Raw genomic sequence first — 15,937 nt, forward strand, 5'->3', positions numbered from 1 at the left:
GGTTTTGTTCTTTTTCCTTTTGTTATTTTTAAGCTTTGGAATTGATCCTCGTCAAGTGACTAACTGAAAATTCACCTATAATTTCTTCTGCATTTTTCAAGTGTCATTCTCTTTACATTATCTTTTTAAATCCCTTGAAAAACTTTATTATATGGTGAAATATAAAGAATTTTTTGTCTCAGTAGCCAAATTTTCAGTGCTGTTTGTTGAACAATTAACTTGTTTCTCATTGATTTTTGTTGATCTATTGTATAGAAAAATATAATGAACACTATTTCAAGACTAGCTCTTTTGTTCATTAAATTTTCCTGTATTTTTTTGTACTGGTCCTACATTATTCTAAATATAATACCTCTATGGCACACTCTAATATATCAAGCTTTTTTCATGTCACTCCTCTTTAAGAAGTTTTAGTTCTTCTCACCTATTTTTAGTTCTAGATAAATAATTAAATCATTTATATTAGTTTTTTCTTAAAACCCTTAAGGATTTTTATCTGTCCTGGATTAAATGATAAGTTCTTTGAGGAAGAGTTGGAATATTACAATGTTTACCATATTACGCCATGTCATCCAGAAATGAGGTATATCACTTCATCTGGGTAAATATGATTTTACATGTTTCTGTAAAATTACAGTTCCCTTCATGTAAATTGAGCCTGCTTATTAAGATCTAGTCCTGGGCAGTTTGTTTTTGTGGAACTACTGTGAATACCCATCCCCGTGATGTCATCTCATTGGTCATTAATGATAAATAGAAAAGCCATTTTTGGTACAGTTTTCTTTTATCTGGCTTCTTTCCTGAGTTCAGTAATTTTAAGGAATTTTCAATTATTTGGGCTTTCAAGAAGCATAATTATATCTTTCACTAATGATGATAATTTTGTCCATTCTTTTTCTGTAATTATTCTTCTGCTTTTGCTTTGATTCCCCACGGGTTTGACCAGAATAGCATTAAATATAGTGTTGATTATGAGAATCATTATCTTTTATAGTTTATAGATAGCAACTGCCCATATTGTCCTTTTTAAAGCTTTTTTCCTTGAGTTCATCTTTATTTGAAATTACTGTAGTCACTCTGTTTTTTTCTCTTACATGATAAAATTAGATCATTCTTTTAATCTTTCTACATAATTTTAAGTGCTTTTCCTATTGGATACATATTTGTTATTGGACATTTTCATTGAATTTCCAAATATTTGTCCTGAATAAGGAAATATAAACCATATTTGTGGTAATAATGGACACCCACAGTTGTTTTCTATCTTTTTATTCCATGCTTTCTTGCTAACTAAAAGAATTTGTCTTCTTGGCACGTGTGAGTCCTGGGTTCAGTCTGTAGCATCACAACATTGAATAAATAAATATTTAAACAGCATCTTAAAATAGGTTGTTCTTTCTTTGATTTATCTTTACTTATTTGAAAGTTCTTTTTCACTTTACATCTTATTTAAATTAAACAAAATCTTCTAATCTGTAATTTGAAAAACTTGAAGTCTAAACATGAAATGGGGTCTCTCAGCACCTTTCTGCATACCCTGTGGATTGGTTGATCTGATTGATTCTCTTGGCAAATGCCTACCTTTTCACACTTGATTTATTTGATTTGCAGGTTCTGTTCTAGTATGCAGTTGTTACACCTTATTATGTCTTATATTAATTATCTTTTGACATTTGTATCCATTTTATTGACATATTTAAAACAGCATTTATTAAGTCCTGACTTAGACACAATTAGTGTCAGTGTTCAGCATCACTCCTTTTAAAATCATGATTTATTGTTTCTTGAATTTTCAAATTGTGCACCCTCCAGTAGAGCTTTCCAGTGGCAGGAGAAGTGTAGACACCCTGGCCCCTGGGGTGTTTCCGTGTATCATCCATTCGTCTTTGTCGCTCTGCAGTGGGAGGAGGAGTCTTTGATTCTCCTTTGGACTTCTCTCTTCTGAGCTTTGCTGGCTAGTTTCTAAACTTGCAGGCTGGTATTTTTGGAGGAACGTGGAGAGAAGGCTTTTACTTTCTCAGACACAGATGAAATATGATTTCATGCTCTCTGAGCCCCAGCAGGTGTTTCAAGCTGCTTTTTTTGACTCTGTAACAATTTCTCTGGAGAGAAATTTCTCCAGAGAGCCGGGTCACAGGGGCCTCTCCCTCACAGCTCTTTTGTCCTGAGAGGATGGGTTTCTAGCCTGAGTAATCTCTTACAATTTCCCCACAGCCTCTAGGATATGATCTCTGTCTTCAGCTCTAGGATGCTGACTTTTGGCCTCTGAAGGGTGCTCATTAAGGGTCATGATCTAGGATGATCCAAGACTACCATGTCCTGTATTTGGGGGCACTTACGTGTCCTTTGCTGCTACAAGCAAGACAGGTTGATTCCAGCACAGCCACCATTTTTCTTTTGCTTCTGGCCACTTTGTTGCCTCAGGTCTGAGCCCAGAACCAGTCCTCTGTGTGCTCTGTTTGTTTGTTTTTTGAGACAGGGTCTCACTGTGTAGTTGAGACTGACCTGGAACTCACTATGTAGCATGGGCTGGTCTCAAACTCACAGCGATCCTCCTGCCTCAGCCTCGCAAGTGCTGGGATTACAGGTGTGCACCACCATGCCTGGCTTGTGTGCTCTGTTTGTGACACATATTTTAAGGTTGATCTCGATAAGTCTTTTCTCCTGGCCCCCAAGACAAGGAATATGGCATTGAAGTACCCTTTCTGCGTCACAGGGATGTGTGATGTTGGAATCACAGAAGTGACTCCTCTTTACTCCTGCCTCTCTCAGTATTTTTGCATTGTGATAGCAGATGAAAGCTCTGGTGTCTGGAACTGGTTCAAGACAATTTGCTATGTAAATTTTAAATACAGCATCTGTGTTGCATTCACTTTGAAATCTCCTGTCTCTCCTCTTGGAATTTCCATTGAGACCGAGCCAAGAAGAATTCCTTTCTTACCATTCTGAAACATACAGATGATCACTCCTAGTCTAGCTTCTAGTGTTCAGCAGTATGAAACGAATGCGGCTTTGATAACTGAGCCTAGTGCTCTCAACAGTGGGACGCTGTGCCATGGGGATTCTTCCCACCCATGGCATTTACTGAGCCCTTGGGTTCCGTGAAGCCATTGCATGGTTTCTTTGGGAGTACTTTTACTCATAGTTTCCTTATTTTGGGAGGATGCATCTGTAGCTTGAGGGTTCACTTGCAATGTCCTTGCTCTACTGGACAACTGAGTGGCCCTCTTTCAGTTGTGTGAATAGAGTTATAAAGACATTTCCCCCTTCATTCTTCCCTCCCCCTTTAAAGCCACACGGCAGGAGATGGGCAGGATGACCACAGGAGGCTGCTGGTTTGTGCCAGACACTGCCTACTGCTTTGCTTTGGCGTTCATTCAGTCCTTAATGCTTGGGAGTATGGAATTTCCATTTATAGATGTGAAGAAATAAAACATAGGTGTTAGAGAACTTGTCTGCAGTCATACAGATTACAAGGGCTGGAGTCAGGATCACAAGCCACAGTTCTTTTTGATATCAAAATAGGTGCCCCCTTCTTAACTGTGGCTGCATATTGGAGTCTCTGGGGAGTTCTAAAAATGCCACTCTTCTTATCCCCTCGTTGGAGCAGTTAGATCTCTGGAGATGGGTCCTGTATTTGATGCTCCCTGGGTGATTCTGATGTGCAGTCAGGCCTCAGGTCACAGCTGGTTACATGCTAGGCAGGAGCTTTATTACATTGCCATGCCATTAACCCTGTATATGATAGCTTCCTTTATATTTTATTTCTCCTTCAAAAGTCAGAGAGTGTGTGGTTGCCTGTCCACATCAGAGCTGGCATTCCGAACCAGAGTCCGAGGGCTGCATTCATGTCCCTGTTTATTCTGGAAGTGGATCAGTTCATCCTGACCTCTCTGACTCCATCTGTTCTGGACTGTGAAGAGGATGAGACCCCCAAACCCTTGCTGGTGTTCAACATCACAAGAGCCCCACTCCAGGGCTATGTCACTCACCTCTTGGATCACACCCGACCTGTCTCCTCATTTACCTGGAAAGACCTCAGTGACATGCAGATTGCTTATCAGCCACCGAACAACAGCCACTCGGAGAGGAGACATTATGAGGTAAGAAAGAAGAGAGGCAAAGCGCCCAGCCTCGTTGGTGCTACAGTTACTTAGGAGGCCACTTTCACTCACCCTCAGGTTCAGATTCCTTTGTATGATTTGTGGCCTCAGAAGAAAATCACTGTAAATCAGGATGCAAGTTAGATGGCTGCAGAGCCAGGTAGGTGATGCACATCAGCAGACGTGGCGGCTGTGTGGCCACTGAAGGAGCCAGCGCGCAGTACGCAGCTGCCACGTGGGGACTCAGATGGCCCGGGCTGCTGTAGCTGTCACTTGTCTAGGGAACGTGGAAACCCTTCATGATAAAGTTGTTTTTCAAATTTTAAATATAAAAAACCCATAATTTAAAATTATAAAATATATTGTGCCAGCTACTAAATATTTTGACGGGCCACCCTTGGCCCAGTCTTTCTAGTTTGGGAGCTCTGGTGTCCTTTGACGACCTTCTTGCATTACATAGACGGCTGATGTGAGAGATGAATTTGTTCATGATTTCTGTTTTTTTTTCTCATTGAGTTTATTGGTACATTTTAGGTATGCAGTACAGTTACATTCATCATTGGGATCATGTACCTTTACATGACAGGTCTTGGTTATGATTTCTTATTAATAAATATTTTTTTTTGCAAGAGCTTTTTATGAGGGGACTTAATATTTAATTAATGACACCAAGTTGGGGCAGGAGATTCCCTGGTCTCATCTGGTAACAAATTTCACTGTCAGACTTTCTGAGTAGGAAGTCCTCCTTTGATCTGGTCTAAATCCCTTTTTCCATAGTGTTCCGGCTTCTTTTCTCTTGTTTTGCATTCAGTGGTAGTGGAGAACAGCTGGTTACAGGCCTGCACATAATAACTTTCCATCTCTAAAGACCCACCAGCAAGTTGATTCGAACAGGATGGAAAATTCAAGCTAGCAGATTGATACAGACTGGAGTTTAGGTTTATTAAGCAACACGAGTGTCCCTGGGGTCACCAAACTGTCCTTTGTGTAATTTAGACATTTTCAGCATTTAGCCTCAAGGGCAGTCAGAAGACTTCTGGCTAGAAATGCTGCGCTTCACCTTTTGCTTTAGTTTTTTCTCTTTATAATAGTATATACATGGCAGCTGTTTTTTTCTCCTTCTGTTATTTCTTTTTCCCTGTTATGAAGGAATTTCTCATTATAGGACCAGTGTTACCTTAAGCTCACAATTAAGCACTGCTATTTTGGCTGTTTTCTGGGAGCATTTTTCTGGGGTTGTAAAATGTAATTTTAAAGAAGAACCTGTGCAAATGTGTAATTTGTATGTGTGTGTGTGTAACTGTTAATATTATCAGTGGAGATTATGTGCTTTTCAGGCACATGGGTGGAAAGACCCGGGCCTGTGGCCCAACCTAATACATATTTCACATTACAACTCCCAAAAAGCATCTGCTGCCTCCATTAAGCTCATTTTTAGTTTGCTACTCTGGCACTTTGGACTGTTTCTTTTCTTATTTAATATTTATAGATACATGGTGGTCTGCTTCTCTTATCCTTTCAATAGGACTCCACATTCTTCAAAAGTAGGCGGTATGCCTTGTACTTATGTGCTAAAGCTCAGATCTTACCATGTAGCCTCAACTTATTATTTGTAGATTTCATGACGGCAAAAAAAAAATTCTAGATATTTGAAAAAAATACCTAGTGGGATAGATGCCTTTACGTGAGAGTGTCTTAAATTCAGCGCCATTCCTAGTTTGGGGCACGTAATACTTTGTGCAGGGAGCTGTCCTCTGAGTGGCTGGGTGTTGGCACCTCTGGCCTCTACCCCCTCATCACCAACAGGCATTTTGTGAAACCAGAAATGTCTCTAACAGTCCCAGAAACCCCTCGGAATTGCTCTTGAGAGCACTGGTACAAAGCCTCTCCCTTGAGAGAGCTGAGTGGTCTCAGATTACAGTACAGCAATCCTACCAAACAAGGGGACACTACTCTGCCATATTCGCCAATTTCAGATTAATAAATTCTTTTATGGAGAAGAAAATTAAATATACTGAACTGAGGAACAGAGTCTAGAGTCTGAAAAAGTGAGAGCAGGTTGTGAGAAATACACGCAGATCGCAGGATAGTGACTGCCAGGAGTTTGGAAAGGGGAGAGGATGGCTGGTGAGCACAGCGGACGGGTGGATAAAGGGGCATTCTGCAGCCTAGTAAAGTGAGTGTGGTTACAGCCATTCAAGTGTATATTTCAGAAGAGCTGGTGGAGAGGACTTTGCATGTTTCAAACATGGGAATGATAAGTACTGGAGGTGCTGCATATACCAGTTGCCCCAATCTGGTCATCATACATATGCGTGAATTGAAATACCATGCTGGCCCTCACAAATATGAGCAAGTGTGGGTCAGTTATTTAAAAATCAAGTACAATACCTAAGAATAAAATAACCTATCCAAAAGAGATTCACTTCTCACGGAAAAATACCCCAAACTTCAGCACAAATATCTTAGCAAAATTGGACACAGAATAAAGATTCATGTAAATGAAACTGCCAGAAAAGGCAAATGGACAGAGATTGAAAGCAGATGATTGGTATCTGGGTAGGGAGGCGGCGAGGAGAATTAACAGTAATGAGTGTGAGGATTTTATGGGTGCGATGGAAGTGACTTAAACTTATTTTTGTGAAGTTTATACAACTTGGTAAAAATCATAGAACTGCACTTAAAATGAATAATTTATATAATATGTAAAATTATCTCAATGTATTACAAAAATAAATTTATTTAAAAATAGAAGTAAATTTAAAATTCAAAAAAGAGAAAGATCTGGAAACAGTAGAAACCTGAGTTCATTTTTGCCCCAACTATGTGTATGAAATGAGAGTAAATGGTCCTTCGTCTCGTTGGTGTGTGGTTCACACTCGTGCTTACTTCCAGGTGGAGCTGGAGGTGTATGACTTTTTCTTTGAGAGAAGCGCACCCATCATGGTCTACATCTCCATCAGAACAGCAGATACCAATGCCCCACGAGTGTCCTGGAATACAGGTGAGACTCAGTGGGAGGCCTGCTGGGAGTGTAAGAAAGAGGGTGGGTTAGGAAGGAAACGTGATGTTATTCCCATTTTACGAATGAGGTAAGTAAAACACAGATAGGTTAAGGGCGTTAGATAGAGTTTTTCTGCTTGTTTTTATTTTGTTTTTTTCCTAGTGGCAAGCTAAGATATATAAATTCAGCCTTGTTGTGTTCTGAGGTCACCTTATTTCCTTGGTAGGAGATCAGCCAAAAGAACAGCTTTCAAGTTTCTTTCTTTCACTTATTGAAAGTCTTAACCCAGTTTCCCTGAAACAGAGTGTGAGGAAGATCATATGTACTAACCCTATAGTGAAAAGAAGAGTACAGGGAGAAGCAAATGAAAAGGTACTATGTAGTTCACTTTCCATTAGTATAACAAACACCTGAGATAATCAATTTATAGGGAGAGAGGAATATTTTGACTCACAATTTTGGAGGTTCAGTCCATAATTGGTTGGCGCCTTTGCTCTGGGCCTGTGGTAGACCAGCATATCATAGTGGGAGTATGATGGCAGAGCAAAGTTGCTCACATCATGGCCAGGAAACAAAAAGAGTGGAAGATGAAGAGGCCAGGGTCCCACCATCTCCTTCAAGGTTATACTTCCAACAACCTAAAGACCTCCCTCTGGGCCCCAGCTCTTAAAGGTTCCAACACCTCCCAACAGTGTACCCTGGGAACCAAGCCATTAACTTAATGGAGCTTTGAGGACATTCAAGATCAGACTATAGCAGGTGGGATGGCTAAGCTGGTCACAGCTTTGCAGTCAAATAAAGTGGATTATTCAGTAGTGCTGATATTTCCAGGGTGGAGTTGGAGCCATTGTGTCTGGGAGGAGATGGGGGTTGGGTGGGGAAAAGGTGAAGAGTTTGCCAGTTCCCAGCTCTGTTGGTGATGAAGTTAGATTATGCTACAGCTCACTATGTCAACCCTTACCGTAGAATCCAGTCTGTACTCTTGCTATGACAAACAAACAAATTCTTCATACCTCTGGCATGTAGATTTCAAGCACAAGGTTTTACTTTAGACCATTAGTTACAGACCTTAGTTTCTTATTGGAATCTACACCAAGTACATCTAACAGTGTTAAACATGCCTGAGAACTATAGCTCTGGGTAAGTATATTGAGCTACATTACATTTTCTGTCCTGTTAGCTATGTGTGCTTTCATAAATTCTATGTAAAAAGCGCTTCATGACTCTCTTTTCACTTAAAATATATGGATGTAGTTGCTGAAAAACCCACTGTGAACCTTTTTGAAGCAGAGACCACTTTGGACATAACATCTGTTCTTCCCTTCAGTGTTTAATTTGCTTTTTAAAGTTGTATTGTAACTGTCAAGTTGTCAGATTATTTAGAAGCGATAGTACTAAAATAAAATTATTACTAAAATCACAAGCTACATTCAAGTTTCTTGAAAAGCATCTGAAGAAACAGCTTTCAGAGAGTTTCATGAGTGAACATTTACCAATCTTTTCCTCAGGCTGTGTTGGATGCCGTACAACTTTGCATGACGCTCCTCTGCTTGCTCACGTAGGTCTGAATCTCCTGGAGGGCCAGTCTCGGGCCATCACTTGGGAACAGTTCCAGATTGTTGACAATGATAACATTGGTGCCGTCCAGCTGGTCACCATTGGCGGCCTGCAGCACGGACGGCTTACAGTGAAAGGTGAATGATCTACCTGTGCAACCTAAAGAGAACCCAAGGAGGATTTTCTTCAAGAGCAAAGTTTATTCAACAGGATATGTATAGTATTTCTTGGGCCTGATTTCCAAATGCAATTGTCATATGCAGAAAATTTAAAGATCTTGAAATTGTCTGGTTTTGTGAAGGATGCTCAAGTCGATGTGTAACCTTTTGTGAACAGTGTCTCATACTTGGCACAGTTTTGCTTTCTGGATGCCATGTAGGGCTTCTTCTAGATATGCTCCTTAACTGATTATCTTTTTTCCTTGGAAAACAAAATATTTCCCTCTGGTTTCTTGGTTTCATGGAACATATTTAAAATAGAAAAACTTTTTTTAATACTTCAGTGATAACAGTGTTATGATATTATTTGTTGCCATAGTTTAAATGAAATGAATTTATAATTATAATTATATGAGTGATAGTTACCGAAATATAATCTTCATACGTAATGATAAAATAATCTGTTCTTTGTAACAGAGTAACTCAGTTATCCTCTTAGTTTGTCTAACTATAAAGTGAAAAGAGAACTCTTGTTTATCTTCACTTTGACAAGCAATTAAAAATTTAAAAAGAGAAATCACGATAAATTCTCCTGCTCAATTCCAGGATGGTGGGAAGCCAGTTTAAACTGGTGTTTGCCAATTAGGATACATGTTCAGTTGCATGTAAAAGCAGTCCACTCTGGTGGCTTCATTAAAGTTACTTTTTAATTTCTTTAAGATGGAAAGAGATAAATGGGACAATGAAAAAAGTTGCCCAGTACAATGACTTCCACTTACGTCTGCTTACCTCGTTTAGAGCCCCTTTTTGCCCAGTGGACTCTGGGAACTGGAGTGCGTGTAACTGGTTACAGTGACAGGCCAAATATAACCAGTGTTCTATGGGGGAGGAAGTAGAAGTAGCTATCGGACCCGAAAATAGCAGTGCCTGTTACACAAGTGTTTAATCATTTATTCTTCTGAGTTCTTTCACGGAGCTACGTGGTGTGAGGAGAGTAATAGGGTGCCCCTGCCGTCAAGAACTATAACACTTGGATCAAAACTTGAAGCATTGCTTATTAATCCTACTGAAATGGAAGTGAGAATGGTAGCTATAACACAATGCTCTTCTGGGATTAGGAGAGGCGAAAAAACGGGGCTACTGTTAATTAACCGTTTACTTTGTGTGACACTGCCTATCATATATCTCATTCCTCTCATTTCGGCTTGATGAATCAAGATGCTGTTACTATTCCTATTTTACAAGTAGGGAATCTGAGACTCAGAGGAGCTGACTTGCTTAAGTCATACACCTGGAAAGTGGCAGAACTGGGATTCGAACCAGTCTGTTTTATTTCAGAGCTCTAGTTCTTGGCCCTTAAGCCAGTGACTCTCAAGCATTAGTGTGCATTAGACCCTCCTGAAAGGCTTGAAAGAGCGTTTCTGACTCAGTCGGTCTGGGGCAGGGCCTGACAGCTTTCCTTCCTAACAGCTTCCCAAAGAGGGTCGATGAGGCCCATGCAAGATCACTCCCCTGAGGTCTTTGTCATGAGGGATGATTGGAGACTAATCAGTGTTTTTCGTTGGCTTGCTCTTATTCAAGTTCCTTCCTCTTTGCTACGGAATATTGATAGGTCTTTGTATTAGTTAAATGAATAAAGCAAACAGGATATAAACAAATGTACATGAGGGGCTTTATTATTATGAAATTACAGAGACTGAGAAGTCTCATGATACTTTGGAGAACTAGAAAAACTCATGGAGTAATTCCACCCCAGACCAAGGCCGGAGAACAGGGCGGCTGTTGTGTAACTCCCATTTCTAGGCCAGAGGTGTGAGGAGCAAGGCGCTGGCTGAGGTTGGGTGCTGGTGTGAGCTGCAGAGTTCATGGTCCCGGGAACCAGGAACTGCGATGTCTGAGGGGAAAGATGGATGTTCCGAATCAAGAGAGAGTCCATGCTTTCTCTGTGTCTTTGTCCTCTGTGGCCCTCAACAGATAGGTGAGGATACTTTCTTCACTCAGTCTGCTGATTCAAATGCTGTCCTTAGAACCATGCAGAAATAATGTTTTTATTATTTATTTATTTATGACACCAGGGAGTAAGCCAGTTAAATTGGCATATAAATTTAACTATCACAGTATGGCTATTCCAGTTTTACAGACGAGTCTCTGAGAAATACCTTGCCTCAGTCTGCACTGGAAAGTAGTGGAGCCAGTATTCAAAACCAGAGCTGTGAGGTCCCAATCTGTAGGCAGTTTATGGTTTTTTGACTTTATGAGGAGCTTGTCAGGGCTATTAAATGCATTTTTGAGTAGTGACATTTTCAGTGGATGGTGGCTCTTTCTGCCCAAGTCCCATTGTATGGCAGGGAGCACCTGTGTAGCTTCTGCGGGAGGGAGAGGTTGTGGCCTTCAGGATATTTGATGGATATCATAGCATCCATCACAAGTTTCCTATCAACATTTTGCCCAAAGATGACAGCCCCCCATTCCTCATAACCAATGTTGTGGTTGAATTAGAGGAAGGGCAGACCATCCTGATCCAGGGGTCCATGCTGAGAGCCGCAGACATGGACTCCAGTGATGACTACATCTTCTTTAATATCACAAGACCCCCGCAGGCTGGAGAGATCATGAAGAAGCCAGGGCCGGGGCTGATAGGTACGTTCCAGGCAGTTACAAATGCTCAAATGGAATGGATTCTTCCACTGAGAACTTTCTATGCAACTGTGAGTTGGCTGAAATTGTGACAGGATTTGTGCCAAGGTGGACAGCACAGTTAGGAAATAAGATACTATTCTTCTCCTTTGATAGGTGGAAAGCCTGAGATTCAGATAAGTTAAGTTAGTCTGTCTGAGGTTGTACATCCAGGAAGTTCTAGAGCTGATCCTCAAGGTAATCGCTACACTGTGAAAACTTAAATTTGCTTTTTTTTTTTTTGATACCAGCATCAAATTTGGGTCCTTGAGCTTGCTGAGGCAGTGAAAACTTAAATTTGCCTATAAGATGGTAGAACAAATAAGTCTGAAGATTGATATTTGACTTATTTTAGATGGCTGACATAGCAGTTTCATTTGTCATTTGTTTACCTTTTGGTAGAATAATTTCATGACTACTTCTTAAAATAGGTAGGTCAGGAGTTTGATAAAATAGAAACCAAATAAGTAGATAGTGGTATATCACATATTTAAAATAAGATGTCTCTAGGAAACATTTCCCAAATCTAATTTTTCTACATTATTAAGACAGAGGCTACTAGCAATATTAATCTTTCTGGTTTATTAATTATAAATGTTTTTGTGTAAAACATTTAAGGCAGATTCCTTGGTCACAGACAAACTAATCACAGAAAGCTTTTGTCAGTCAGTTCAGTATAAACTAAAAGGTGGTATTTTGTGGACCCAATAGGCTATCCTGTCCCTGGCTTCCTTCAGAGGGATTTACTTAATGGGATCATTTACTATCGTCACTTCGGTGGAGAAATTTTTGAAGATTCTTTTGAATTTGTCATGTGGGATAGCCATGAACCTCCAAATCTTTCAGTGCCACAGGTAAGAGATTATTTCTGAACATTTCTCCATAGTCTCACAAACAGATATCAGGTCTGGGAGCTATTACAGCTAAAAAGTGCTGTGAATTTTTGTGTTTTTAAGGTTATTTAACCACAAGACTTTTATAGGACATCCCACACAATTTGATTGCTTTCTAGCACTCAAGAGAAGCACTTACTTTATAAGTAGCCACTAAAGTGGAAGCTCTAGAGTAAGAGTGCCTGAGTTTTCTTCTTGATCTTGATTCTAACCAGTCAACTTGCACCCTTCTTTCTTTCCCTGTAGAACAGGTAGTAAGAGAACCTTTCTCACGGAGTTACTATGAAGGTAAGTGTCACAATACTTAGAGAGCATTGAACTTTCTAGTCCATGGTAAATGCACAATAAATAAATTTTCTCTTAATGTTGTACTTGAAGATCTAAGAGTTTTACTATCACTACAGGATATGGTAAGCAGAAATAAGCTCAAGAAAACTTTGTCATATAGAAAGTACCGGAAAATAGAATATAGTTTCTGGACAACTATAGGAGGGAGGCCTCCTGGCAAAAAGAGGATATTACTAAGGGTTTTTAAGTAGGTAGCTGAAATTAAGTGATCACCTACTATGTACATTATTTTGCCAGATATTTTATACCTGTCATCTTGGAAAGTCACATGTATATGAATGCAACAGCTTCACACCTGTTCTAGAAGGACTACAGTGTGTGGAGCATGTGTCCTGTTCATCGTTTATCCTTTTATAATGTCAACATCACAGTCATGAGCACAGATGATTGAACTAAACGGAAGGTGTGACCATTAATCCTGACACGCCAGCTCCACTGGAGCAGGAAACACCTCGCAGACTGGCCGCACGTGCTCCTTGGTATCTGGGTGGGTCGTGGCTGCATAGCTTTGGTACCATATCTGGTCCCCAGCCTGTTCCTTCCTGGTCTGCTTCCTGCCTACCATCAGCTGAGCAGTTCTGTTGCACCATGCTGTCTCTGCCTTGGTGCCAGCTGATCATGGACTGAAACCATGAGCAAATCGAACCTCTTCTTTAAGTTGTGAGTGTCAAGTGTTATGTTCAGCAGTAGGAAAGCTGACTGACATAGAGGGCTTGATCAGAAAGAATGATATGAGTTCAGGAGCTGAAGGAGTTGGTGATCCCTTTTAAGACAGCGTGGAGAATGAAAGGAAACTCTGAATTTATCTGCCTTTTGACGAAGAAGTGGACTTCTTTTCAGATAACACCTCCACCCCAATCCTGTCTTCAACATACCATTTCTGGATTAAATTTTTCTTGAAACCTTAGTTGGCTTGATAATTCAAAATGGGAAGTATTAGTAGGATTTATTTCTAAATCATCTAGGCACCTGTTCAACCTGAGCTATATTTCCAGATTACCGTATCACTTTTAACAGACACCTTTTAAAGGGGGGAATTTCAGGACTTATTTTTTCTTCTTTTGTTGTCGTGTTGTCGTATATGTATTTTTTATGTTTTGTTTTTTATACACACAAATACAGATGCCAGCTCTCTGTATAGTAAAGACAGAAGTAATTAACACTGTGGAGGGAAGATTATTTCTAAACTTGGGCAAATACATCAGACTAAACTCTGTAGATCTGGTTATAAATTTATTCTCTATAGTGGATTTTAAAGAAGCCATAATCACATTTTCTCTACTTCCACCTTTTTAATGTTTGGTTGGAGAGAGGGGGAGAGAGGGAGAGATGGGGTGAACTGTGCTTTCCAGTGTCAAGCACTCCTCTGGCTCCTAACTAGGGTCAGTCCCCAGTATCTGTGGGTCCTGCACGCATGCTAGAGAATATTAGAACTGAAGCCATGTAGACTATTTTTCCTGTCATTATTTTGGAAACAGTATTGTGTGACCACTATTTACATAACATTTACATCGTGTTAGATATTGTAAAACAATCAGAGATGATCTAAAGTGTGCAGGAGGGCGTACATAGGTATAGGCAAATATTACACTGCCTTGTACGAGGAACTTGAGCTCCACTAGATCTCATGTCCACGAGAGATCCTAGGGCTTATTCCCATTGATTCCAGGAAATGACTTCATTTCTCTAGCTCAGATTTGTGTATCAACTTAGCCCTGTATCCGGCATCTGGGTATTTCTCTAAGCAGCATTTTAGGTTGTCTTGTCCAAAATACAGTGAGTTTATCATCTTAAACTACTGTACCTAGTATGCTGGGAAAAACTAACATTGGAAGTAGTTCTTGTGGATATAAAAATAATAGTGGATGTTTTCTTTTCTTCTTTCTTTTTGTTTTGGGGGTGGGAAGATACCAGAGATCAAACTCAGGACCTTGTGCTTGCAAGGCAGGCAGAGGCACCACTGAGCTAAATCCCCAGCCCCAGTAGGGGATATTTTCAAAGGAAGAAGCAAAATGAAGAGCAGGCAGGAATCAGAGCTCAGGGCTGGGAAAGGGTCAAGAATTCAGGCCCACAAGCAAGTCAGGTCCCAGCTGATGAAGCCTAAGTCTGGGGGTCAAGCCTGGATATCATTTGGTACACTGATTCCTCATTTTATGTTCTGATCCTTTGAAGTGTGTTTGTGTGTGCTCATGGCCATAAGCAGCTTGGGGGACCTCTAGGGGAATCATAGAGGGAAGAGCCCAGGAATTGGCCCTGGCTCTAATATTTCCCTCTTTGCCTGGGAAGGTATGTTCAATGTCTTTGTTATAACCACGTTTCAGTACAGCGAGAATGCTGTATTTCTCTGTGGAATTTGTTAAAGTAGGATTTTTCTCATCTATAGACATACACAAAATAATTGTTTGAACATGCATAAATATGTAAAGACACATCAACTAAGGCAATCATAAAACATGTTGAAAAATGTGCCCACCAAGAATTACAACAGGAGGATAAAAAAAGCGTGCTTGTATATTCTTTTTACATAAAGAACACATTGGAGAATAAATTAGCATGGAAAATGGTCTCTTTTGAAGGTACAATAACTATTGTTTCCTTATTAAATCCAGTTTTTCAATTAAGTAGAGGCGCACTGATCCACGCTGTAGCTGGGAGGCCCCATGGAGAATTCTGAACTTCGTAGATTAGCAAAATACTATAAATGGAAAAAAAAAAAGCATGACACAGATTCTCAGAGACTAGAAAAATGACTGTTACTGTGTTTCTTTATTTTGATAACTAGCTTTAATTTTTAATTATTGAAATGCTTCATAACGGGTAGTAAGCATGCTTTTGTAAAAGTAATGAAAGGATAAAGACAAGGATTTAATTTACCTACCACCTACAAACATTAGATACTCAGTTTGCTGCTATCTGTCTTGTTTGGTCATGACAATATTATAATATCACATGATAGTAGCCATTGCCATTATGTCTAATGTCCAAAAAAGGAAAAAAGCTGAGTCCCAAAGGTATTAAATTATTTTCCCCAGGGGGCGCAGCTTATAGGTTGGTGAGCTGATGTTTAATTTTTTAATATTGTAGCAAAAGCTTAGTATTAGTTTCTGTTTTGTATGTCAATTTGAAAAGGAATTCTCTTCATTTTCAAGTTGGGTGGACACTATTGTAGACAAAATTGCCATTAATGATCTTTGCCTT

At 39.9% G+C, this 15,937-nt stretch overlaps 2 protein-coding genes across 2 annotated transcripts in view; both read left to right on the forward strand.

The window, feature by feature from the left end:
- The window catches only part of LOC117283859 (FRAS1-related extracellular matrix protein 1-like), a 42,122-nt gene extending 33,243 nt beyond the window's left edge, over positions 1–8,879 (forward strand). The window contains exons 6-8 of the mRNA XM_033757738.1: positions 3,780–4,103; positions 6,999–7,107; positions 8,670–8,879. Of these exons, the coding sequence (XP_033613629.1) occupies positions 3,780–4,103; positions 6,999–7,107; positions 8,670–8,809 (573 nt within the window). The 3' untranslated portion in view covers positions 8,810–8,879. The remainder of the gene's footprint in view (positions 1–3,779; positions 4,104–6,998; positions 7,108–8,669) is intronic.
- Positions 8,880–11,205: 2,326 nt separating this feature from the next.
- LOC104866809 (FRAS1-related extracellular matrix protein 1) overlaps positions 11,206–15,937 on the forward strand; it is a 47,685-nt gene continuing 42,953 nt past the window's right edge. Inside the window, exons 1-2 of the mRNA XM_033757647.1 lie at positions 11,206–11,462; positions 12,210–12,352. Of these exons, the coding sequence (XP_033613538.1) occupies positions 11,354–11,462; positions 12,210–12,352 (252 nt within the window). The 5' untranslated portion in view covers positions 11,206–11,353. The remainder of the gene's footprint in view (positions 11,463–12,209; positions 12,353–15,937) is intronic.

Source organism: Fukomys damarensis, unplaced genomic scaffold (assembly GCF_012274545.1).
Source record: "Fukomys damarensis isolate Sample0158 unplaced genomic scaffold, DMR_v1.0_HiC HiC_scaffold_31, whole genome shotgun sequence".
In the NCBI taxonomy this organism is placed as follows: Eukaryota; Metazoa; Chordata; class Mammalia; order Rodentia; family Bathyergidae; genus Fukomys; species Fukomys damarensis.